The sequence below is a fragment of the Acomys russatus genome, chromosome 9, assembly GCF_903995435.1.
Source record: "Acomys russatus chromosome 9, mAcoRus1.1, whole genome shotgun sequence".
In the NCBI taxonomy this organism is placed as follows: domain Eukaryota; kingdom Metazoa; phylum Chordata; class Mammalia; order Rodentia; family Muridae; genus Acomys; species Acomys russatus.
The window spans coordinates 50,076,149-50,103,999 of NC_067145.1; the positions used below are offsets into that span (position 1 = coordinate 50,076,149).

Genomic DNA, 27,851 nt, shown 5'->3' on the forward strand with positions numbered 1-27,851 from the left:
CTTCTCAGAGGTGGATATATGAGAGAGCATCCATCCATCCATCCATCCATCCATCCATCCATCCATCCACTAAATCATGCAATTCATCTATAATTAGTATAAAATTGTTGACCTCTTATAACAAATAATGCACAGCCATGTCCTGTGGAAAATGTAATATCTATGAAGGAAAAGGGACACCTAAACAAATAATAATTTTATAGGATTTAGCAAGTGTGAGGATAAGAGTACTTCTTTTTGTGTGTTTATTTATTTATTTATTTATTTATTTTTTTATTAATTTGTTCTTGTTACATCTCAATGGTTATCCCATCCCTTGTATCCTCCCATTCTTCCCTCCCTCCCATTTCCCCCTATTTGACCATGTTCCCTGGAGGGGGAGACCTGGTGGCACTCAGAGGAAGGATAGCAGGTTACCAAGAAGAGCCTTGATACCCTATGAGCATATACAGGGGGAGAAAATCCCCCTCAGGAATAGTCATAGGGGAGGGGATAAGAGTACTTCTATGAATGGGGTTAGTAAAACGCTTCGGTGAATTGAGCATTAATAGAATACTCTTCCAAATAGACACAAGGAATGGAATAAGACATTACAGTAGAATGTCACATTTGTATGAGAGCCTGGCGGCACAGGACACTTGAAACAGTTCTGGAGAATTATGGGAGGTCATGCAGAGCATGAGGTGGGCACCACAGGACCAAGGTATTTGGGTTCTGTGTCTAAGCAGAGGGTACTCATTGAAAGGTTTTAATTCAGAGGACAGGAATATAGTCAGATTTGGATTTAGGAAGATGTGTCTAGTTGACTGTAGAGATCGAATTCTGGAGGGGAGCTAAGGAACTGAATCCTTTTGGTAGACTCACAGTGGTTCAGGTAACAAAGTAAGGCCTGACAAGTTCAGACAGTGAGTGAAGAGTGAATCAGAAGAGCTGTGTTTGGGGAGCTTCGTGAGGTGGGTAGGTGGTAGCACACCTGGACTCCAAAGAGAGAAATACTCAAGCTGACGTCCAGCGTGAACAGCATTGCCATTGGTGAGAATAAAGGTGACAGCGGGAATGACTCGTGGGGCCATCAGTGCAGTGATGGGGGTGGGGGAGGGGCAAAGAACCCGGGCAACTAATTAGTTAAGATTACATGATTCATTCACAGAACACGGGAGGAATAAATTTTGAAGCACAGAATACACCGAACATATAATTATGCCACATGAAAATGTCATTACAATGAAGCCTGGGCTCTCAGTACCTAGTCCAGTGCCCTCTCATTATGTGGTGCAGTGACCTGGCCACCCGGCATTCGGATTGATGGGTCCCTGAACCTAAAGGCTAGAAACTCCAAAGAGAACTCTGTCTTGCTCACTGAGCCAACACATGAGGAAGTATGGACTGCATTTTCCATGAAAACATACACCCTTGAGCAAATAAAAATTTAAAAGTTGGCACACACATGCACAGAGAGACATTCATATATACCACTGATTTATTAAAAACTGAATTTTGATGAATTCCCACTATAAAAACTAATTACAAAAAAGTAATTTCTTTATTCCCCCAGCCCCTTGAAACTCCTCAGTTTAAAACCAAAGAATATTTGTACAGATACTGTATGTAGAATGTTTAGTTAGTCTATAAAACATTTCAATAGCTACTTTAAATTACTAAACTCAACTATAAATATTCATTTAATAACCTAACATGAGATTTGACATCTATGATGATATTTTAAACAAATATATAACTTATTATAACCTAATGATAATAATCTAATAAAATAGCCCTGAAGCCAGGCCTGGTGGCTCATATCTATAATTTCAGAACACTGAAGGCTGAGGCAGAATAATCAAGACTTCAAGGCCACTCTGGGCTACACAGTTGATTTCAGGCCTGGGTTGGTTATACCGTGAGACCCGTTTCAAAAAATCAAAAACATTCTGCTTAAAACAATTTTCAAACCCTGCTCTCATGTATGTTCTATACTGTGAAGGACAGCCTTGCTTCAGAGAAAAGTTTGAAAAATTTTAATTTTGGGCATGGTTCTCAGGATTGAACTCAGGGCCTCCCACATCGTCTGTATCCCAGTTCTGCCACCACCAAGATGGTAGATACTGGTTGATGAATTTTAATTCATTAAAAAAGTAAAGGTCAAAAAATATGAACAGGAAATATTTCCAATAGATTTTAAGATAATTTTCTGTATCTATTGAGTGTTTACTAAGAATATGAGTTTCATTTAAACTTATTGAGAATGGTATGTTAGATTAATATTTTAGTTTATGGTCTTCTTTGGAGGTACTTAAAATATCAATGTACCCGTTTTATGAGATTCTTTTTGGCATCCTAATATGGACCAGCATTTTCAATATTAGTGATGAACTGGGAATAAAGGCAAAGAGGGAAATATTATCAATTGCTATTATCTATGTTTTCATAAGCATCTTCTACACTTCCAGTTCTGACGGACTCAGTCCCTATTTGATGATGTCATAGGAAGATGTGATGTCACACTTTAAATGTTATGACAAGGTTTCAGTAAAAGGAACAGAGGGCCATGAAGAAAAAAAAGACCCTTGCTTAAACTAGACTAAAACCAGAGGGCTGCAAAGTGTAATTAAAGCGTTGTTTTAAAAGGCAATCCACAGTTTATAAACTGCAGGAAGAGCTTTCAACCATCACCTTTCCAGCTGCCACACAGCACAAAAGAGGCTGAAGTTCTCGTGTTGAGTAGGGCATGGGTAAGAGGATGACGGTGCTCAGGACAGGAAAGATAAATCTCACGGACAAGGTGATCCTATTTGTTAAAATGTCACCTTTCATGTGAATGGTGTCAGAGTCATGACAAATTGCTTCAGGGAAAAAAATTACTAGTGGAAGATTTGGGTGGGTAGAATGGGCTGGCAGAGCTCAATCCGAGGGCCGCCTTTTGCCCTGATACTGGTTTGGAATATTCAAAAATATCAAATACTATTGTAATGTAATTGCGTTTTTCTAGACTGTATTTGTACACACAAGTTGAGCTGCTTTTCAGTTTGTGAAAGGCTTGACTGGGTTTCTTTCTTCATTTCCTTCCTCCGTGCGCCTTTTAATTAGGTTCTGCCTTAAAAGGAAACCCATTCTAAGCGATGATAGAAAGACATCTGCATGGCACTTTAAGGGCTAAAAATTTTTTTTTCTTGTCTGGGGAGATGGCTCAATGGGAAAGAGCATTTGCTGTGCAAGCAAGAAGACCGGAGTTCAAATCCCCAGAAGCCATGTAAAAAGCAAGGCAACATACCTCTGTCCCTGTCCCTGGTGTGTGGGAGCTGCAGGCAGGAGGGTTGCTGAAATTTCCTGGCCACTATCTTTGTGCTAGGTTGAGTGAGAGACCCTGTCTCAAGGAGTTCAGGCTTCCATGGAGCACATAGGCAACTGCACATACACAGACAATTTTTCCTAACCCCTTTGACACATGAACAAACAGCTTTGGAGGCTTAAATAACTTATAGAAAGTCACTCAGTAAGTAAATAAACTGTGAAACCAGGCAACAGAAATTCATGTCCTCTTTCCAGGGTCCATTCTGTGTTGAATTAATGAGTTTGTAGTTAATGTCATCACATAATTTTAACTTAAAATACATTCAAGGTTTGTATCAGTAAGGACTCTATGAAAATGTATATTTTATGTAAAATGCATTGCTGGGATCAACATATACACAAAAGCAGCAAAGATGCCATGTTAAGAAGTCCCTAGTTTGTCATGTATGTAATATACATACATATATCACACAGGGACATTACACAATGAAAACAGAAGACATGTTATCAAGCATTAGTCACTGTAGGAAAGAAAGTGTTATCAGCAATTATTTCCCATTAAAATTTCTCACTTGCTCATCCTTTGTTGCCTGGACCAATTTATTGCTCTAGTTGGATCCAAGTCAAATTGATTGACACCGGTTTTCCTGCATGTTAAACGCATGCTGTACATGCTATTCAATGCACACCCAATTTGATGCATTTTGTACATGTCTGCAATGCATGCACATATATCCTCCACTTTACAAACCGTTGAGAAATGGAGCTGTATTTACAGGATTCTAAGCACTGCACACCACTGTAGGTGCACAGCACTCCAATTATTCTTTTTAAGAATGCTGCTGTAGTATTTAGCAATACAAAGATGTTTTGTTCAATTTCCATTTGCCAGACATTTGCTTGGAACTGTTTGTGGATGACTTCAAATCAATTCATTAGAATTTATAGGAATTAAAAGTGTACAGCTCCGTGGATCCTGCAGAATTAATTTTTTCGTGCCTTTTCAAAGAAAAATCTTAAGGTTAAAGGTCACCATAATTATAATTAAAGAATCACTTTGAAAGAATCGCAGCCCAATGTTTGATATATACATATGGTAATTAGTCACTCAAATATTTGTTGAATGAATGAAGTGATATCCCACTCTTTTCATTTAATTAACAGCACGGGGAAGAAAGGTTTCAAATTTGTATCCTTTCAAAAGTTCAGCCAATTTGGCATGCGTGATCAAAGGCAAAGAGAACAAAATGTTTTTGGCCCATTCCTGAGTTTTTCCTTCTGGCCGTTCAGATACCCTTGGGTCAAATTCCTTTACCCTCCCCAGGGAGTGATTTTCAAAGAGAGTGATGTGCTCTCTTCCTATACTTAATTATCATGCCCCTAATCAGACTCCAGATGTCCATCAAAACTCCCCGGCTTGTTAAATACATAGCTAAGAAGATAAAAGATTTAGGTATTGCACCTGCCGTGACCCCCCAGGAAGCTAAAAATTTGAATTGGTGAATGGTTTCTAAAGATTCATTATTTGGACTATGTTTTTTATTTTATTTATTTTTCTCCACTGAGCTTTCTCTGGTAAAGAAATAATTTTGTTGTATATGCTTGGTTACAACTATTCTAATATGACATTAATGGTAAGCCCTGTTTGAAAATGAATGACAAAAAGATAGCTGTGGGGTGGCACAACTCTGTAAAGCACACATAACCCAGATTAGACTCTCCCCAAAGAGGTGCTGCTGGTAGCCACCACCTAGAAATGTGGCTAGAGTTTTGGAAAGGTGGTAAAATTATTGTAAATGTTCAATGGTGCAAACCCTTTTCCATTAAAAGCTGAAACAAGAACACAGAGGCTGCTGTTATTTCTAATACGTGTTGACTTTGGGTGGCTATCATTGTCCAGACAGCCCCCTTGGGTGTCTCAAAGGGTCAAATTCACAGCAGTCGGCCTGCTCTTCAACAGACTCACAAGCCTTAAAGGAAACAGATGGTTAGGGGAGGGCTTGGAACATAGCAGATTTATCTTATTAAATTGTTGCCTGTTTAATGACCTTAAGCTGGTAACCAGTGGCCACGTGACAACCGTGTTGCTTGGAGGTCTTCAAGGAGATGGTTGTCCACTAACTCTATCCTTTCAGCACCCCAGCTGCCCCCTTTGGATGACTGTGTAACAGCTTCTTGTTCCAGTGTGTGTGGAGTGTCCGTGTGTGTGTGTGTGTGTGTGTGTGTGTGTGTGTGTGTGTGTGTGTCCGTGTGTATGTGTGTGTTTGCCTGCCTGTCTGCCTGTCTATCTTCCTGTCCATCTGGGTAAATCGTAATGTAGATTTCATAAACCTTCAGAAATAATTAACTGCTTCCATGGGGTTGTGAGCACATTAAAACGTTTTGTGTCCTCCCAGGTGAAATCTACATTTGAATGGAAAACCAAAGTAAGTTTACAGGTAGTCAAGGCTGAAGATCAATCTGCTCACCTCAGAGCCCTTGTGTTATAAAGTGAGTCAAAAGGCTCCGCGGCCACCCCAAGCTACCACTTCCCAAACTTAATAAAGCGCAGCTGCAGAACCTTCTGTCCTATGCCCGGAAACACGGTGAGAGAAATGGAATGGTGTTATGTTTGATTTGGAGAGTTTTAGAGGCTATGTTTTAGAGGTGGCTCTTCTTTTTCTGTGTTCCCCATTGTGTCCAGGCTCTTTTGTGAGTTGTCCCCATTACAAAGAGCTGACACTCCTGCTCTTTCAGTGCAGCCCAGATTGTGTGCACTGCCCAGCAGAGCTCAGACAGCCTGTGGAAAGCTGACCTAGTCAGACTCCAGCCTGGCAACTGGTCTGCTGGGAACAGTCACTTCAAATAGCTACCACTTCCTACATCTGCCTTCTTTTATTTATTTATTTATTTTTTCTGTTACCTTATTTGGTTTGTTTTCAAAAGCCATTTTCCCTGGCTGCTTCCCCATGGAAATATTTCGATGTATGTTTTTGTCATGCACTGGGATCCCAAAGGACCCATACCATAGGGGCAGAGTGGGTGAGTGTTTAGCAATTGCCTCAGGATATGCCAGAATGCTCAGGCTTGGCTGGTGTCAGGGCAACATTCCATTCAATCTTGAGCCATCCAAGAGAGAACTACTGAACTTATAGCCAATGGAAATCAGGTAATATACCTTTATCATTTAATATAAAGTGTACACATGCATATGTGTGTATATGCAATGTATATATATATATATGTCTAGTGAAAACATGTGCATACCACTAAGAAATAAATACTAGGACTTTTTAAATTGTTTGATTTTTTTTTTTTTTTTATAAGCCAGGAAATATTGTTGTGGTAGTCCGGGTTTTTTTTTTTTTTTCACAATTTACAATGAAAACTTATTTTTTATTTGTGCCCAGCATAATTTTCTAACAATGTCTAACTGTGGTTAAAAAAAGGGGGGGGGTAGTACAATTCTGCTTTCAGGAGCATTTTGATCCAGTTTCAAACAGCGTGGCAGACTGAATGTTCACAGAAAAGCTTTCCAACAGAGTCCATGTAAAACACTGAATAAAACTCATGTTTTTAAATGTTTGGTTGGGGCTGCTGGCAAAGTTAAGACTTTTTCACGGGCAGCAACAAGGGAGGTGAGAAAACAAGGGAGGATGGGGGTTTAGGAAAGCACTGTATGGCAGGCAGGCTTTGAGAGCTAAGGGAGACAGGGCTTGGACTGACCAGGGAGGAAGATCATTCTGAAGACGCACAAAAAGCTGCCCCATCACCAAAACCAGCATCGATCAGTGCCTATGCACAGGGAGAAAGGCTGAGGTGAAGACTTCTCTAGAGTAGATATTTGCCTCTGTTTCAACTGATAAAGCAGGGAAAGATGGGCGAGGAGTCTTGAGAACCTGTAACCACAGCGTTGTACCTAACAAGTTTAAGGGTGAGAATTCATAGTGCACATTTCAAAATGTAAAGGATCATAAAAAGCTGTATGTCTTTCTACTTGTTTGAAGTATTTAGCATTTGGATTCATGGAGAGGGAAAGTAGAATGGTCCCCACTAAAGACTGGAGGAGAAAGTGCCCTGAACTGGATGTTTCAAATATTTAAGATGATACATTTTATTTTATAGATATTTTTATCATAATAAATAAAAAGTTAATGTCTTTAAATTTAATTTAAAGTAGAATCAAGTTGACAGTGCCACCTAACTCCCTACCAGAAACAAGTAAAATAAACAAATAAATAACAACATCAAAAAATCCCAGCAAAACCAAAAGAGATCCAAGAATAGATGTGCTACCTGCAGTCTAATGCTTGGGAAGCTGAGGTGGGAAGGTCTGGAGCATTATGTCATCCAGAGCTACACACTCAGACCACCTCAAAAACAAAGAAGCAAGCAAATAAATTACACTTAGAGGAGAAGAAAAAAATTCACCTGTCATAATGATTTCCAAGGATTTTGAAATATGCTTGCTCATTGTGAAACATTTTATTCTATAACACATGCAAACACTTCCTATGAAGGACCCACCTAGAGTGACTCAATAGCAAACGACATCAATAAAAAGACAACAAATTGTGTATCAATTTATATACTATATATACATATTGCTATTTCTTTTGTGAGACATTATCTTACTACGTAGCCCTGGCTGGCCTGGAATTTGTTATGTAGACTAGGCTGACCATGAACACATTGAAATCCAACTGCTTCAAGGTGCACACCACCATATCTGGCTTATGCTCTTTTTTTTTTTTTTTTCAAGAAAAAAAAAAACCTTAAAATATGTTGAGGGAAATAAAAGTTATTCAATTTAACCACACAGATTTTAAAAGTAATGAGGTGGAACTTAAAAAGAAAATTTTATGTTAATATTATAGGCAAAACACACAAAGAAAGAATGATTCTGCCTGGAAGACAAAAGTAAATAAAAAGATAAAACTGAAGAAATTACAGCTCAAAGATAAAAGTAGACGAACAATGAGAGAGAGAGAGAGAGAGAGAGAGAGAGAGAGAGAGAGAGAGAGAGAGAGAGAGAGAGAGAGAGGAAGGACAGTTGGGAAGGTCCTACAGACATGGGGCTTAAAGTAATGCTATGGACAATAAGCAGTATTTGGAGCGATTAGGGGATGAAGCCTTCAGAAGGAATGGACGATACACCTGCATACCAGAACTCTCAAGAATTTTAAATTACACAATAATAAAGAAACATTGAGTCAGCTCATGGCAAAAATGCAGAATACTTTAAACAAAAACCTTGTAAGAGTTTAGCTCCCAAACAAACAGAATACAAAGTTCTTTAAGGAAAAGACAGCTGGTTTTAGCTGGTTTATCGGTAACAGTGCATGATCATTGAAAACGAAAGATCACTGAAGGGCTTGGGAAGTTAACTTGCAACTAGTCTCTATTGAAAATGATTGATCCTATCACATTATCCATACACAATAACAGAATAAGGGTATTTTCAGACAAACAAAAGCTAAACATTATAACACAGATATTTATCAAAGCAGGGATGGGTATAATCAAGATGTGTTGCAGATAGGTACGGCATTTTCAAAGAAGGAATGTGATTATTATTCAAGAAGAGGAAGAATTATATTATGAATCTTGTCTATCTAATACAGTTCATCTAAAGGCTTATGATTAGAATTGGCAATGCTGTTAATGTTACATTGGTATGTATTTGTGTATTAGCAGTAGCTAAGCATGTGACATGTAACAAATATGTAACATTGTTACATGCTTGTGTATTAGCAGTAGCCAAGCATCTGTTTATGTGGTCAAGTCTCTAATATGACATGTAATGGGGGGGAGTGGCACACTCTAAAAACACATGTCAAAAAAAGATAAAAAATAAAATAAGAAAATTAAAACACTGTCTGTATTTTAACCCTTGGGATCTCTGAAAATGACCTTACTAGAGAAAAGAAACATAGAATTAAGGATCGTCACACAAACTCATTCTATGACATGAGTGGGTCCTAAGTTCCACATCAAATGTCCTATAGATGAAAGAGAAGACAGACAGAAACCCAAGGCTGCGGGAAGCAGAGCAGAAGCTAGCTCTGCAGCCACAGCTGAGGAACACCAACACCTGCCCAACAAAGGAGCAAGCAAGGCCAGGATTCTCCCTATAGCTCTGAGCTCCCACACTTTGGCTAACACTTTGTTTTCAGACTTCCACCTTCAGATCCATTAGAGAATAGATTTCTGTTGTTTTGTGTTGCTGGGTGTGTTGTAATTGTTAGAGCAATCGTAAATACCAATATGCCATAATGGAAATACCATATTTACCATTATTTCAATAGTTTCGGTTTCCAAAATTCAGGTGTTGCAAACCAAAAACAGGTGGCAGGAACATAAGTACCCATATTTTTGGTTCCCTTTCAAGGTGAAACCATTTGTTTTCTCTTGTACTTATATTTGTAGATGCATTTATGGCCCAATTGTTGGAAATACTGAACAAGCGGAATTGGCATGGGCATGATATCGTAAGACAAATAAATGGGGCTGAGGAAGATGAAGAAAGTACCTTTATAAAATGTCTCGGGTAGAATGTGACACACAAAAGGAATAAACTACAGCACCGATTTTGTTGTATGTTCATTACTTCATAAGTACTGCCTTCTGGGAACTGTGGGTCTAACTCAGTGGAGGAGTTGTGATAATTGTGTGTGGGGGGCCCTATGTTCAATGTTCTCTGGGAAAGATTATCTTCCAGGTGGCCACTGCAGTTCCCTGTGTGACTACTATGTCATTGCTCTAATCGTAAGTGATTTTCCCATCTGATAACCCCTCAATTGTACATTACTCTACAGGAGTTTATACGGTGACCCACTTACCTGTCGAGGTGGGACATGACTGTTTTGGAGATGTCTGCGCCTGCTTCTTGCAATATACGGATGATCTGAAATGGTGCACCTGGGTTCCGTCCAGGATGGATGATGACAGGACAGCCAAGCTGGGCCTGGGCATGAGCTGTAGCCTGAAGTACCTTCCTCTCACTGTCAGTCAAAGGCCAGGAGCAGCCAATTTCTCCAATAACGCCACACTTGATGCTGGTTCCATCCGCTCCATGGAGAATTTCACTAATAAGGACCCCTGTAAGCTAAGGAAGAAGGGAAATGAGCCTATTTTATAGATTGTAAAATATGTCTAAATAAACTCATACCACACAGAGCTGTTTATTCAGGAATGCACTCTTTGAAAAATGTGCTCAGAGCCGGGCTGGGAGAATGGAGCCTCACAACCATGAAGACCTGGGTTTCATCCCCAGAACTCACAGGAGAATGTCGGTTGTGGTGGTGTGTATTTGTGACCTAGCGCTGGGGAGGCCAAGATAGCTGGATCCCAGGGGTGCACTGGCCAGCTGGTCTGGCATAATATGACCAGTTACCTCCAGGATAATGAGAGGCCTGTTTCAAAGGACATGGACACTTTTCCTAAGGGTGACACCTGAGGATATCCTACAGCTGCCACATATGCCTCCTGCCAGGGACCTATACTAACAACACACACACACACACATGCGCGCACACACATGCGCGCACACAACTCAACATTCATGTAGTGACTATTGACTAATGAACAGAGCATTTTTTCTGACTAGACTGGAAGTTCAACAAGTTAAGCATCTTATTGAGACAATTTGAGAAACGCATATGTTAAAGATGTTGTGGGGACAAAGAGAAGGAATGTGTATTTGGATTGAGAAAAAAAGAATCTATATTTTATTCTGGGAACAGTACCTATGGATGCCACTGGATGCACCTATGGATGTCAACTGTATCAAGTAATTAATTTTTTCCTTTATTCATTCAGCCTAATAAATTCACAACACACACAGTATCTACAGTACTTGGTTCATATGCACAGTAACATTTCAGCATGGCTTGACATATAACCCTTATCATTAGCTCAGCCTTCGATTAATATAAATGTATATGTATTTAAAAGCTTATAAAAATTTAAAACAAGTCATTTTAAATACTAACCAAGAGCTTACCTGACACTCTGTACCTGTAAAGCAGTTTATGCGAAATATGTAGGAATGCATACCATATGTAAACGTGTGTAAATTGACACACATGTTTAACAAGCGAACACGCACGTGTGCAGCAGAGCCCTGCCGCAAATTTCTCAGTGTCCTTGCAAACTTTGCTTCCTTCTGCCCATTCTTACTTAATGTTGTAGACTTCCTCCCTCCCCCTCCTGGCTTGTAATAAGAGAAGAAGCTGTGTGTGCAAACCGGCCAAGTCTCTGCCTGCCAAGTCTCACCCTACTGTGAATTTTCATTGCTGGTTATTATAAAACCCAAGGGGGAAAGCTGAAGCAGCTTATGATGGAAAAACGATGTTTACAAATGGACTGAAGCAGAACCACCGAGCTCTGATAGGATTCGTACAAACTAAGCATTAACACAAGAGAATTGTTAATGACCAGTGTGTTGCAAGCTCCTTCCTCAACACTTGAAAGATATGGGAGCTCACTAATCTGGGTCCCATTTGGCAGCTGTCTTTGTGAGCTAGCTTTCTCCCTCCCTCCCTCCCTCCCTCCCTCTGTCCCTTCCTCCCTCCCTCCCTCCGTCCCTCCCTCCGTCCGTCCCTCCCTCCCTCCCTCCCTCCGTCCCTCCCTCCGTCCGTCCCTCCCTCCCTCCCTCCCTCCGTCCCTCCCTCCGTCCGTCCCTCCCTCCCTCCCTCCCTCCGTCCCTCCCTCGTCCCTCCCTCCCTCCCTCCCTCCCTCCCTCCCTCCGTCCGTCCCTCCCTCCCTCCCTCCCTCCGTCCCTCCCTCCCTTCCTCTCTCCCTCCCTTCCCTGCCCCCATGTCCAGCTACTTCTGAACCAACCACATTTTAGGTTGTCCTGAATTTGTATACAACAAAGAATGGCACAAGCAGTGCTTTTTACCTGCTCCACTGACATGGCCCTGGTCGCTGTAGAGTGAGTTGCATCAACATAAAACCCAGCTCCAGCTATGATATGGACTCCAGTCTGCTCTGCCAGCCACTTCAGTGTGTGCACATCCCTGCTGAGCCCTGTGGTTGTGTTCTCCACCACAGCTCCTCCGCCCTTAGCCTTGAAATACAACAGTTCTTCCTTTATGGCTTCCACCTCCTGGTTCAGCTGAAGGTTTTCTCGATGAGAATAAGGATTCTGGTGAATCCAAAACAAATTTTCCATCACAAAAGGTCCCTTGGAGGTAGCTTCATGGCATGGAGGAGGTGGGCAGTAAAAACTGTCAAAGGTCATTGTCAAATGCTCGTGGGTCAGCGTGCGCCCCAGTTTGCTTGGCTCTACAAGGCCCAAAACAGTTTGTACTTTTCCACTTAAAGAAGACATCCCTGAGAGTGTCACACGGATTTGCTCTAAGGAGGAAAAGAGAAGAAATTAGAAAATTTAACACAAACACGCATTCTGCCTGTAGAGGGTGGGGGCTGTGAGTATGACCGTCTCAAGAATCAATGAAACTGGCGGTATGGCCTCATTTATCATCTGCCCCGAGTGGGGTGCATGGATAAGATGTCCCCAGTCACTTCCACCGCTCTCCTCTGATGCATCAATTCCAGCCTTATTTATTGGAAAAATTTCCTTATATTCATCTCACGTTTACATTTCACTTATATTTTTGTCTCAGTTAGAGCCATGCTTTTAGGATACTTCAACAAAGATCATTTCAAAAATCTGTCTTCATAATTGACAACTTCCATTTAAGCCAGTCATGTATTAATATTATCTCATCACTTTTCACCCGAATAAAATACACAGAGGCCTCTACTCATGGGGCTACAGACTTGCTACTCTAGTGAATGAACTTCTGCTGAAGGCCTGCTGTACATCAGAAGCATAAGATAAGATCGCTAGCCTGCATGGCTTCGTAGGGGATGGCCCCCAAAATAACTGGGGGAAGAAGAAATAAGTAACTATGTTTATTAACGTCAAAAATGAGAAGAAAGAAGCCCCTTCATTTTGAAGGGTTTATTGTACAGTGCACAGAAAGTGACACTTCAATACATAAAAGCAAGGCTTCTTTGTTATAATAAGAGCGAGTATAATGTTATCTGTGATGGCTAATGTCAATGTGATGCAACCTAGCATCACTTGAAGACGGGTCTCAGTGAGGGCGTGTCTACACTGGGTTAGTCTGTGAGTGTGTCTCTAGGGAATTATCTTAATTGCGTTAATTATATTAACCCTGAACATTATGGGTGGCAATGGCCATTCCCTAGGCAGGCTATCCTGAACTTTATCAGAGTGGAGACACCGAGCTGAGCACCATGTTTATGAGCCATCGCTGCTTATGAGTCCCTTTCTCTTTGCTCTTAACTGTGAGTGCCATGTGACCAGCTGTCTCGGCTCCTGCCTCTGTGACTCCTCTGCGACAGATGGACTGTCACCTGGATTTGGAGCTAAAATGAACCTCTCCTCCATAAGTTGCTTGGTGTCGGGGTGTTTTATCACCGCAACAGAAATGAACCTAGAACACTGTGGAAGCCGAAAGCAGCTGCTGTCGCTAAAAAGAGCAAAGACCTCTTTATCCCCGGCAGAGCTTTCTTTCAGACACAGAATAAGTATCTGCCCAAGTTTTATCTCAGTGACAGCAAGAACTCAGTTCAAGCACTTCTGTGTCCAGTATACACCCCTGACAGAAGGGACCGAATGAGGAAGAAGATGACACTGAGCTGGGTGAAGGGATACCCTGTAGCCGACACACTGCAGCATTGCCAGCAGTGAGGCTCCACCCAGAGGACCAGACAGACATGCTCTCTGGACTAGACAGACTGAGAGTCATCAAGTAGCTTTTAAAGCTTTCAAAGTGTTTTTTTGCAGCACACATTTTAAAAGTATCTTTCCTCGTATCTTTGGAAGCCTTTTGTGTTGGGATAATGCACAAGTTTGAGCCTGTGCATGTGGAGGTCAGAGGTCAACCTCAGGTATCATCCCACTGAGGCCATTCACCATGTTAGTTGTTGTTTGTTTGTTTTGTTCTATTTTGTTGTTGTTTGCGACAGAGTCTCTCCCTGTCCTGGAGCTTACAGAGAAGGCGACCTAGCAAACTCCAGGGCTCTATGCACGTAGTCCCAACTATGGGATTACTAGTACCTGCTAACATACCTGGCTATTTTCTGTGTGTTCTGGGGATGGAATTCAGGTTCTCACACCTTTAAGGGAAGCACTTTAACAACTGGAGCATCTTCTCACCCTGTTCTATGATTATCTGAGCATCGGGCTTCTCATAAGTGAATTAGAGAGTATACATTGCACAGGAACCAAACTGGGCAGGAATTAAGACAAATACGATAGAATACTGTACAGAACGATACTGGTAAAAGTGGCACACAGTCTATAGGCAACAAAGAGTAGAGTTATCTTTCTCTTTGACTGGAGCACTTATTTTTGCAGAAGAAAAGCTGTGGGTCTTGATAAGGGAGGGGGTCCAACTGGGAGTAGTTTGGGGAGGGCAAACCATCATCAGAATATACTGTATTAAAAAGTCATTCTCAACAACAGAAAAAATAAACTGTAGGAAAAGAATTGCTTTGGACAGAAAAAAAAATGTAATAGGTACAGTACAGATGTTGAAAACAGAATCAGAGGTCAGGGGGAAAGTTTACAAATTATAGGCCAATATTTATGCAACCACTTCAATGATGTTGAGCTTGGATGTTTGGGATAATTTGATGACAGTCAAAAAGTGCGTGATTTACACTTTTCACAGACAACTTCAGGGTTGTGACCAATGTGGCTGTTGAGTTGCGTTTGACAGTGTTCTTGTGTGAGCCATGCTTCCGACATTAGGCTGCACACGTGGCGGCCACGAGGAACGAAATGGTTTCTGCTCAGAGGCTCACCATACAGTTGCCAGTCCCTGCACAGGAAGTACTTTGCTTTCATTGATGATCTCACTGTTTAGAAGAAAGGAGGCGCATTGAAGGATATGGTTATAGACCGGAACTTACTGTTCCAAGCTTTATTCATTGTTACTAAAAATAGATAGTGTGTAGTTACATCCTTGGCTGATGAGATCACAGCACCAACCTTCCACATGGGTTAATTTCTTGTTTGCTTCCTTCTGCCTTGACAGCATTACAGATGTGTTCTGGAGAGTCACGGAGGGGGGCAGAAATGAGAACAAATTGATAAAACACTACCACGTCTACTAGAAAGGTACCAAACTATATGCTTAATTGATGTGTATTTGAAAGAGCAACATGGTGTGTTTCGAGCTTACAAGCTGTAAGTCTTTGTAAAAAAAAAAAAGTTGTCTAAGAAATGTCATCCCCTCTGGGAAGCTCCCCTACTGCTCTCACACAGAGCTGGCTGGCTCTTCTGTGATCACATACAGTGTAACTCACACACAGAGAGGATGAGGCAAGATTGAGGAACAAAACGCAGGCAGCACTGCTTTAAGTGAGGATGCATTTTTGAATGGAGCAAGACACAGCTCTAGAATTCGTGGTGTGGCTAGCGAGCCCTCTTCTGCCTGTGTTCTGTGTGGACATCACTCTCAGTACACAGGCAAGGGGATCTCATGTTCATCCTTCATAAGGATGAGCACGTGCCGAGCCAGGAGTGACCAGCAAAGGGCGAGAGTGGCGGTGCACATCTGTGCAGAGGGGGAATGACCACTAGCATAAAAGGAGGCTTCTAGCATTTTCCAGAGCTCTCCACAGAAAGTTCAGCATTATGCCCAACCTGCATTAAAAAGGGATAGCTGGCGCTATAAACACATTTGACAAAAGCTTTGTTCCACGTCCACTGTGAAGTCTGAGCCCCATGTGAAAGGACAGTCTGCAATTATTACAATAGCTCAGCCAGAACCAACAGCCTATGGTAGTTAATCTTCAGCTTAGAGATCCAAAGTCATGGAAGGGACAAGCTTCCAGGCCTGTGTCTGAAGAATCTCCTAGATTAGGTACAGTGAGGTGAGACCAAGCCCAAACATGAGGCAGAAACATTCCATGGGCCAGGGTACCGCACAGAAGAAACCAGCACCCATCTCTCTCTGCTTCTCCACTGTGGATGCAGTGACCAGTCCGGGAGCATCTGCCTTGATGCGTGGTATCACTCTAACCCCAAACAAATCCTTCCTTTTTCAGATTGCTTTTGTCATGTTCTTTGCCAGAGCAACAAGGCAAATGTTTAATTAACACACAACCATTCGAACCCCTTTAAATTTTTTTTGTTTTTGTTTTCTGAGACCAGGTCTCACTCTGTAGCCTATGCTAGCTTGAACTCATGGTGATCCTTCTGCCTCAGACTCCCAAGTCCCAGAAACACAGGCATGAGTTACTAAGTCTGACAATCCCTGTAGTCTTGCAGGGCCTAGAATAAAAAGAGAACATTGAATTAAAAAAAAAAAAAAAAAGAAAAAAGCAGGAGAGAGCAAGAGAATGGGACAATACTGCTGTGGGACACAGCTGAAAACTGGAGACAGTAAGTGGGATTTGATTCCTTATGAATATATGCATACATAAGCTTTTATAAGATATGTAAATAATTGCTTGATGACTGAAGATCTGGTGGGGAAGAAGTCTGGATATAACTTTGGTTTATATTCAGTTTCACTTGGGTTTTGACAGTTATTTTCGTCTGGCCATTACGACGAACAGCATTCTGTCTACTGAACTTGAAGATCCTTTCCAATAACTCTGATGGCTAATTTATCAACTTAATTGGACGGCGATGTGTTAGGATATTGGTAAATCACACACCTGGGTGTATCTGTGAAAACGTTTTCAGTGATAACAAGATCACAATGGCTCTGACCCAGTGGACAGATAAAGGCCAGAGGGGTTCATAAACTCCTTGGGGGGAGTTGGTAGGGGTGGGGCCAACATAGAAGAAACAGCTACCTGCTCGTAGAGGCCATAGCTTATCCTGTCCCCTTCCCACAGCTCTTTCTCTCTGCTTCCCGCCCCCAGTAAGAATAGCAGCCCCCTCCAGCACATTCCCCCTCAGCCACGGCGGTCAGCACTACCTTGGAGCCAAATCAACAGTGCCATGGGCTACATGGATCGAGCCCTCTGAAACAATGAGTCAAAACAAATGCTTCCCCTTCCTCATGGTTTCTGCCCTATTTTGCCACATCAGTGAGAAAAGTAACTGACACAGTTGCCTTCACATTTCAGAGGAGAGAGGATCTCTAAGTCTGGATGTTCTGTACCTGCAATTGGGAACTCTTAAACACACAGCCCCTGCTGGCTGAAGGCATCATGCATTGCCCTGTTTCTGACACGGGTGCGAGCCCTAGGGCTGACTGAAGCCATTAGCACTTCAGCTCAGATACAACGCTCGAATTGGCAAACTGACTTTTTTACTGAAATGATTTAAAATTCCCTACCCTGACTTCCCCTACAAGAGCAAAAGGTCTAATGCCTTTTATGAAACACTTTGCTGAATTTCACCCATTTTTTTTCTGTGAATAAACCCTTACTGATGAGGGAGAAGAGATGGAGCCAAGGCCATGTCCCTGCAGAGACCTGTAGGCTATTGCTATAGAGCAGAAAAAAAAAAAAAAATCAGATGGTGGCTTGGGCTGAAATCACACCAGTCGAGATGGCAAAAAAGCAAAAGAGCAGATGGAATTTTTTTAAACTGGACTTGCTGGTTCTAAAAAAATACCCTGCAAATAAATGGCCCAAATATATCAACATTTCTATTTTTTTATGTGTTACATCACAGTACAGCAGTACTCTATAAACACCACACTTAAAGCTGACATCTGATCTGCGATAAAAATATTTTAACAACTATATAATATGTTTTAAAGCCTGTTTGAATACTTCCATCATGTACAGGTTCAGATCTGTGACACGTCTTCTCTCAAACAGCATGGAGCAGGCTGCTGGACAGTGATGCCCTCCGGAGTCCATCTTGCACACAACTTCCGCCTCCTCTCTAGCCCGTGTATTTATGCTTGAATTACAGAAAGATCTAGCAGGGCATGGTGACACAAGGTTGCCATCTCAACTACACAAGAGGCTGAGGCAAGAGGATCCTAAGTTCAAGGCCTGTCTGGGCTGCAGTGTGAGTTCAAGGCCAACTTAGTGACTGTGACTTTGTCTCAAAGGAACAATCAAGCAGAGCTAGAGTGCTCGCTCAATGGCTGAGCACTTGCTTAACCTGCGGGAGGAGGAGGCTAGGGTATCGTTTCCTGTACAGGAAGTAGGAGAGGGAGGAAGAGAGGTAAAGAGATGCTATCAAACATGCAAGTATATAAACAGAAGCCAGTCCATTCTTCAAACTGTGAGATAAATTAAAAAAGTGGCTTAGAGAACAAATGAACAGTTCGTATGTAATAGTTGGAGGAAAATGGTTTCACTCACAAGCTCATTTTTTGTTTTCTTTAGGCTTAACCATGTTGACAGACAATGTAGAAATATTATGAGAGCCGGAAACCATATCAGCTTGAGTGACTGCGGATATGGCTTCGAGCTTAACTGACTCTATGTCCACCACAGGGGGCCACCTGGTCAACTCTTCGTATCACATGCTGTGCACGTGTTGATTTTGTTACTGCCTTGCTGATTTTGTTAGCTTGCTGTTTAGTGGAACAGTTAAAAACATACTCTTGTTATGAAGAAAACAAGACAGAAAGGAGAGAAGTGGCAGGGGAGTCAATGGAAAAGGAGAGAAGGGAGGGGAAGAAAATGGTTTCATTTGACCTTAGGTCAAAAGGAAACATGCGTTATGCCAGTGATGTCCTATAGTCAGGGAGTGGACCAGTCTATCAGAGCACTGTTGGGCAGTCTCATCTTAACGTCCTTTCTTTCAGAAAAAGGCTCCAACCTGGGTGCTTGAAGAATACGTGGGGAAAATGTTTTGGTTTCAATACTAACAACAGCACTGACTGCAAGAGATGCACCAGTTACTGGACAGTCCAGTTACAACGCCATTCTTGTTGTGGCGCATGCTTCATACTGGGAGCTGGGGTTTCAGTTCAGTAATACAATGTTTGCATTCTTAGCAAGTAGAAAGCCATAAGGCTCTGGTATAATTCCCTAGCTAGCATGTGTGCGCACGCACGCACACATGCACACACACAGACACACACACACACACACACACACATGAATGAAAGAAAAAGCAAGAAGGAAGGAAGGAAAGAAAGAAGAAAATCTCAGTTGAGAATTTAGCCCTCAGCTTGTCGGGAAGTGCCTTCCGCAGCTCCAGAAGCCGCAATACCGTTGAGTAAATTTTAATGCTGGTTCTGAACTGTACTCAGTCACTAAAGAACTTAAGTGGTTATATATAACTCTTGGGAAACCACAAATTAGTTTCTGAAATGTGTAAAGTATCTGCATTTCTCACTTTTTTGTTCTTTCTTCTTTTGTTTTACAAGACAGGATCCTAGTAGCCCAGGCTATGGAGCCTAGGCTGGTCTTGAACTCATGGAGATCTTCCTGTCTCAGTGACCCAAGTGCTAGGACACACCCATCCCCCAGCATCTTCACACAGTTTTTTTTAGAAATCTATTCTTGAAGGAGACAAAGGAAGCTGGAACAATAGCAAGTTTCAGAGTCTATAGTTCTTGGCTGTTTCACTAACTAAAGGCGTCACTTTGGACAAGTGTCATGCCTTCCCTGAATCTGTTTCCCAACTGTGAAAGATGAACTCCCAATGCAGCCCAAGCTTCAGGCTCTTTTCTTTAAGGGGAAGACTTTAAAATATATTATTTACACAGACACACAGACACACACAGAGATGGGGGGGGGGGGTGGACAGAGAGAGAGAGAGAGAGAGAGAGAGAGAGAGAGAGAGAGAGAGAGAGAGAGAGAGAGAGAGGATAGGATGGATGGATTTCAGCTTGGGACCCTTCAACATTTAAGCTGGGAGTGGTGGCGCATGCCTTTAATCCCAGCACTCGGGAGGCAGAGGCAGGCGGATCGCTGTGAGTTTGAGGCCAGCCTGGACTACAGAGTGAGTCCAGGACAGCCAAGGATAACAGAGAGACCCTGTCTCGAAAAACCAAAAAAAAAAAAAAAAAAAAAAAAAAAAAAAAAAAAACAAACCATTTAAGAGATCTTTAAGAGCCTGGGTCCTGGCTCTGACATTTCTTCCCTGTGTGAGGAAAACCTAAAAGCTTCTGATGAGTTAGTTTCCTCACTTGAAAACTCATTCTCCTGAACAGCTGCGCATAAGATCCAAAGGAAAGGACAAGCAAGAGAACACTCCAAAGCACTATTTAAATAACAAAGCACCATATAAGTGTTTGGGATTATTACAAACTTTGAATTATTTCCCAAATATTTCCTTAGTATCCACAGCCAAATGGACCTGAACTTGTTCTTTTTAAAAACTAACAATAGGGGGTTGAAGTTTATGAATCAAACCAAGGCTCTAATCTGCTTATAAATGAATTCCTGCACTTGAGACCCAGGATTGTTAAAAGTAGATTGACGATTGCGATTGACATCAGAGCTCATTAGGTTTTTGGAAATGCCCACCAAAGTGACTACAGCCGCAGGAGGTCCTCATTAGCTATGGAGAACTGCAACTAGAAACGCCTTTAAAAAATGAGTGTGCATACTACTGTTAGTCTCCACAGATGGCCTTCAGTGAGCATGCCTCCTGACAGCACCCCCTAGCCATCTTGACATGGTCTGTGATTCACTCACTCTAACCAAAACAATATGGTGGAAGTGATGGACTGACGGGATGGCAGTCTGAGATCAGACTCTTGGGAAGCAGCTGCTTCCTCTGTGTTTTGGGGAAACCGATTATCTTGTAAGAAGCCCGTGTATGTCTGCACATGAGGGAGAGTCCTGAGAATACGTGGAGAGAGGAGGCTCCCAGCCATCCCACCCCTGTAAACTCAGCCCTGTGGAGGTACCAGACAGTTGCATGACCAACTTCGATGCTTGTGTTCCACAAAGATGCCAGATGGCTGCAAGTCCAGCTCCAGGTGACCCAGTAGAGCACGGAAAACTTAGAAAGTTGTCTGGGGGTTTATACAATGGCAATTGTATGAAGCCTCTGCCCTAAGGCAGTGCTGTAGGCCAAACCATGAAGCCTTCCCCTGGCTAAATTGATATACTGGAGTCCTCATCACTAGTGGCAGTGTTGTGACATGGTGAGCTTTGAAGAAGCAATGTGGTTATGAAAGCAGGCTGCTCTGGAATGAGACTGGTTTCTTTATAGAGATCTCACGAGTTTCCTTGTCCCTAATACCATGTAAAGACACTGCAAGATGATAGGCCTTTTATGGCCCATGAAGAAGATAAAAATCTGCAAGGGCTGTGTCTTAGTTGTTAGGCCTTTAGAACTGTGAGGTATCATGCGAGATTCCATGTCTATTGTGTAAGACACAAAGTCTGTGTTAATTTGTCCTGGTACATCAAATGGATGCAGACAGGCAGCACATTATTCTGCAAGAGAGAACACAGGTGGAGAGCAATGCTAAATAAGTCATTAAAAAAAGTTTAAGCAAGCTAGGCATGGTGCCACTTATCCAGAATTCTTGTTCTGGGGAGACTGAGGCCAGCCTGGGCTACACAGCAACAACTTGTCATAGAAAACAAAGCAAGTCAACAGAGGGCTTGAAAAAGGTTTTAAATTTGAAGACTGAAACTGTTAAGCAAATTAAGTCGTAATTATAAACTAGTCATAGTTACAATGAAGATTAGTTGAGCGTCACATTTTAAAGAAGGTTTTTATGATAAATGTATGACATACTAAATTCTTAACTTACACATCTGATTCATGAAAAAGGTTAACTTTGTAAAGTTTTGCTGTGTCATGTCAAATTTTAAGTATTGTAACTGGGCATAATAAAAAGCAAAATGGGGGCATGGAAAGAAATTTCAGCAGTTAAAAACACTTATTATTCTTGCACAGAACCTGGATTCAGTTCTTAACACTGGTATGATGGCTCATGACTGCCCATTGTAGCTCCAGTTCCAATGGATCTGATGCCCTGTTCTGACCTCCTTGTGCACCAGTCACACATGCAATGCATAAACATTCATGCAGGCAAAACGCCCTTACACATAAAACATTTTTTAAATAAAAAAGCATAAATTATACACATCGATGCAGTGCCATATAATATTTTGATAAAAGTATTTATTGTATACTATTTAAATCAGGTTAAACATTTGATCATTTCTTTATGGTGAAACCATTAAGTTCCTTTTCATGCAAGCTTTGTGAGATACACATCAGACTACTGCTGCCTTAAGTGCCCTACTGTGCAAATGGCGCAGGACAGCTTCTGTCTCCTTACTGCAGCCTAGCCCCTGACCCCACCCCATGATTTGTGTTTCTTGTCCCTCTCCTCCCCTGTAGTCTCCCCAGCCTCTGGTGACCACCCTCCTAATCCCAGCTTCCATGAGATCAACTATCTTGTGTGTTCCACAGTGTGTGAGATCTTATGGTATTCACCTTTGTTCTTGGCCCTCACATAACAATTCCTCCGCTGTTGCCATGACAGGCAGGAACTGGCTCCTTTCAATGTCTCGGTTGTGCTCCTCTGGGTTTGGGTACCTGAGTTTCACTGTATGTCCACACACATATGTGTGTGTATGACTTTTCAACACCCATTAATCACTTGGGTTGTTTCTATTTCGTGTTTCTTGCAAACAGTGCTGCCACAAACATGGGGTTGCCAACATGTCTTTGGTATATTGATTTCAACTCCCATGAAATTCTTACCCACCAGTAAGATGATTGCTAATTCTAGTCTTGGGTTTATTCTTGTGGTTTCCATCACAGCTGACTCGTTTCCATGTCCCACAACAGTAAACAAGAGTCCCCTTTCCTTCTATCCTTGTGGGCTCTGGTTTTGTCATTTTGATAACGGGTATCAATTGGAGAGAGGTAGTATTTTATTATAATTCATCTGCATTTCCCTGGTGATTAGTGGCGTGAAGACAGCTTTCCGTGTATCTGTTGGCAATTTGCACATCACGTTTTGAGAAGCACGTGTTGAGATCTATCACTCCCTTTCAATCAAAATGTTTAAATGCTCAGTTCTTTATACATTCTGGGCACCAACCCCTATCAGATACACAGTCTGCAAGTCCTTTCTCCTATTTTGAAAGTTTTCCTTTCATTATGCTGATGGTCTCTTCTGCTATAATAAAAGCTTTTTAACCGGATGCCATCTCACTTGTGAGTCTTTGTTTTAGCTCTATGTTTTTGAAATGTAATTTTAAAAAAATGCTCTCCTGTCTCAGCATCCTGAACACAGGACTCTTCTGTGTTTTTTTACAGCAATTTCAGGTCTTAGGTTTAGAGTTGCTTTTTGGACATGGTGGGTGGTGGGGGAGAGAGATCTAGTCTGATTGCTCTATATTTGAGTGTCTGACTTTCACGACACCATTTGTTGAAAATTGTGCTTTCTTCCCCAATGCACATTCTTAGCAGCCTTGTTGAAGATCAGCTGGCTGCGGACGCACGGGTTCACTGCCAGGCAGGCTCTCTAACCCACCACACTGATCTCTGCGTCTGCTGTTACGCAAGCATGTGCCACTGTGACCACTATAGTCCTGCACTGTATTCAGCCTCCCGTAATGCCTCCTACTTTGTCCTTTTTGCTCAGGGTTGTTTTCGTTATTGTTCTTTTTTCAGAGTTGCTCCCCCCCCACCCTTTTTTTTTTTTTGTGTGTGTGTGTGTGTGTGTGTGTGTGTGTCTATGTAGGAAGCCATGGATATTTTAAAAGGGAATACACTGACTGGACTGACTTCTTGAGGAAGTATGGACATATAGAAGTATTGTTATAGTTTTTTTAAAAGACATGCTGTATTAAAAACAACTTTGAAGGAGGGATACAGCATAGTGCAAACCCCCTCTCTTAATAGCTGCCCAAATGCCCCATTGAAAGATAAGTAGGGCATTGACTTGGGCTTGGTGTCACCAGATAAGGCTGCAAAACACGGCAGGAGAGAAGATCATGTAGTCTCAGTTCACTGTGACTATTTCTAAAGAATAAAGTACAGACAGGTGAGATGACTCAGTGAAGAGAAGGCACTTGTTGCCAAGCTACGTGGCCTGAGCTGATCCCTGGGACTCAGGAGGTAGAATAGAGAGCAGATTCCTAAAGCTTGTCCTCTGTCCTGCGCCTGTGCATTGATGTAATACACACTGCATATCAGTAAAATGTACTGCTTACCATATACAGTCATTTGAAGGCCTTAACTTACACCTGCAGCAGCAGCACCAAGTGACTATTGGGTTTTTTTGTTTTTTTTTTTTTTTTTTTTTTTACGGATAGAAATCTTGTTCCAGGAGTCAGGGAAAGGCTTTACATTTCAATGATAACTTAGTCCTTAAAAGTTGGCAGAAGTGGTGACATTGTAAGCTTCCTTCCAAAAAGTCCCCTTGGATGCCAGTTAGAGCAAAGCTGCCATTTCACAGAGTACATTATAAAAATAAGCACCACCGCAATGAAGGTAGAAATGCATGCCACAGCCTGTCTTTCTGTAGTAATGCTACAGAAGTAAAGCTTCCTCAGTTTTAAAGAAAAACACTTTGGGAATATTATCCACAGTCTGAAACATGTTACTTTGATGTTAGGAATCCGTTTAAAGGAGAACTTTAGGCACATGTGAAAAATATCGATATATATTTCGATTTCATTATGTCATTATCCAGAACAGCACCAAGTTTTGGGGGCTGGACAGTAGGTTAGAGCATGTGTGATTCTTGTAGGAGACCCTGGTTCAGTTCCCAGCACCAGTATATGGCGACTCACAATAGCTTGTAACTTCTAGCTCTCTTTAGGCCTCCCCAGGCACTGCATGAACAGTATACACAGGTACATACACACATTAAATACATATTTTTAAAGCAACAAAAATAACTTAGAAGAGAGTTGTAATATATACTATGGAGCCATGCATACCTAGTGAAAAGCATTTGAAGAATATTTTTCCATATCTGTATGTGTGTGTGCACGTGTGTGTGGGCATAAGTGTATGAGTGTACATGCACAAGATAAACATGCAAGTACATGTGGAGGCTCAAAGCTGGTGTCAGGAATCATTCTCTTTACTTTGCTACTTTGTTTACTAAGATAAGGCCTCTCAATCAAACCTAGAGCTCACCGATACAGCCAGTCCACTAGTGACCTCCCTCCATTTCTGCCTTAAGAGCCTGGGGTGACTGGTGGGCTGCAATGCCCAGCCAGTATTTACACAGGTTTTGGAGATCTGATCTCTGGTTCTCATGTGTGTACAGCCAGCATTCTAACCACAGAGCCATCTCCACAGCTCACATTTTAAAAGACTATTCAACGACTTAGAACAATGCTCATATTGCAATATATTAGAAAGCAAAACAACAATACTAAGTATGACAAGTAAATGCATAGTATATATATTTGCCTGAGAGTTTAAACTTAGACATATTGAAATATGGCATTCATTGTAGGCTGGTATAATATGCAAAGATAGTTCATATTTTTCTCATTGCAACAATATTTTACCTAGCTTTTTAATGTTTAGTTTTTTAATATTTATAATCAGTAAAAGGAAATAAAATTGAAAAAAGATCAACACTTAAAATCACATGTAAAAATCAAACAGTTTGAATGCCCCAATGGAAGCACCAAAGGCAGACAAAGATTAGTGACTCAAGAGCTGTTCTTGTCAGACTAAACCTCTCTTTCCAGTGGCTTTGGTTCAGTCTGATTATATCCTCTGTTTTCATTGAATTTTCAGTGGGCTGACCTTGGAGTCACCTTGACATGAAAGTACAGGACTCTGGGTGGAAATTCTGTAGCCTGACCACAAATTTGGAAAAGATTCAATGTCTTGAGTAATCCTTTCCTTCCTTCCTTCCTTCCTTCCTTCCTTCCTTCCTTCCTTCCTTTTTCCTTCCTTCCTAGGACAAATAATTTTAAAAATCTATTTGTTGGTTATACAGACTAGTTCAACCTTGTTACACACACATTTTAATCAAGTTCTGTCTCAAGTATGGACCACCATCACTTTTCTGAAGATATATTTTAATCACCATAACTCTTTTTTCTTATATCACCATAAATTCAGTCAAGAGCCAAGATTCCACTTAAATCCACTCCTGTGGATGCTCAGAGTAGAAATGGGGGCTGTCCATGAAATGGTTTTAAACAAAATTGTTAGAAAAGAGCAAGTGTAAGTGAAAAAGAGAAACCAAGGAAAAGAAATTTCAAAATAAGACACACTATGTAATGAGAACCACAGTCTTTCCCAAGGATGGTGACTGGTAGGTCAGCAGAAAAGCAACACACACACACACACACACACACACACACACACACACACACATACATATACATATACACATATACATACATATATATATTTGCTACAGATTTCATAAAATTTATCTAGCATCTATTATGTGAAATACTTGACACAGAGTTGAAGATTTGACAAAATGCAGGGGGGAAGCCTACCCTCCCTCAGAGGCTGAGATAGCAGTAGTATCTTATTCATTTTCTATGCCATATTTACTGAGTTCCTTCCATATGCCCAGTGCCCACAAACCCATCACCTCTCTTGTCTTAAACTTTTGCTAATGCTTCTGGGTTGATGTGACATGAGGAAACTGAAGCCAAAAAGACTTAAGAAATCTGCTAAAGGGCAGGCAAGCTGAAGCAGGGCATATTTTGAAGAATGCCAGTATTAATTATGAGCAGCAGCTCACAGAGAGTTTGCTCTGGTTAATCAGAGGAGGTTAGCCTATGATGAACACAAGAGCAGCCGTATACTTGGTCACTTACTTGGGACATGATATTTCCTTTCCAAACAGTTCACACATGTACATTCTTTTACATAGTGCATCTGCAAATGCCTAGGTAACTGTCTTCAATTCATGCTTTCCTCCTAATCCTGCTGTCACCATCCCAGTGGGAGTGGTCATCTCATGTCATATATACAATAAGGTAAGAGCATATAATGGCTTTGCAGTCTTTGTAACCCATCTTGCCAAGCTTTCTGGAATGCAGACGCAAGCTGGCCTCTGTCTGAGTCTTCCTAACCTTAAAAATATGTCTTTTAAAATAGACTTACCTCTACCCTGCCTTCCCCTTCACCTCCCCCGCCAACCGTGTGTGTGTGCGCGCGTGCGTGCACACGCACATGCTATATGAATACAATTGCTTGCAGAGCCTAGAAGAGGACACCAGAAAGGCTAGAGTTAGAGACAGCTGTGACACTTAATATGGGTGCTGGAAATTGAACTCTAGTTCTCTTCAAGAGCAGGAAGTGCTCCTAACCACTGATCTATCTCCCCAGATCCCAAATAAATCGTAACCTGTAGTTTGATAGTTTCCCAAGATCACCGCATCTCCCCACCTAAGCTCTGCTCACCAACCCTAAACTCTTTAAACTGCCTGATCATCTCTTCACTGCACAAATTCTCACCAGGGTCAAGGCTTTATTGAATGGGTGTCTGCATCTTTTGAGTCAGTTTGTAAACTCAACCCGCTCATATCCTTAACCTTTCCTGGCTATCCTGCCTGGCCTTTAGGACAGAGGTTGGGCATCATTTCTAATCAAAAGCTTCTCTTGATATTTCTTAGTATTGATCAAACAATCTGAGCATCATACCAATTTTAGGTACTTGGGTAGCACCTTGACCATGTACTTCTGTTTT

At 41.6% G+C, this 27,851-nt stretch overlaps 1 protein-coding gene across 2 annotated transcripts in view; it reads right to left on the reverse strand.

The window, feature by feature from the left end:
* The window catches only part of Pter (phosphotriesterase related), a 62,814-nt gene that overhangs the window by 13,803 nt on the left and 21,160 nt on the right, over window positions 1-27,851 (reverse strand). For both annotated transcript variants that reach the window (XM_051151306.1, XM_051151308.1), the window contains exons 2-3: window positions 12,176-12,633; window positions 10,113-10,378 (exon numbers count right to left, since the gene is read on the reverse strand). In XM_051151306.1, the coding sequence (XP_051007263.1) occupies window positions 10,113-10,378; window positions 12,176-12,607 (698 nt within the window). In that variant the 5' untranslated portion in view covers window positions 12,608-12,633. The remainder of the gene's footprint in view (window positions 1-10,112; window positions 10,379-12,175; window positions 12,634-27,851) is intronic.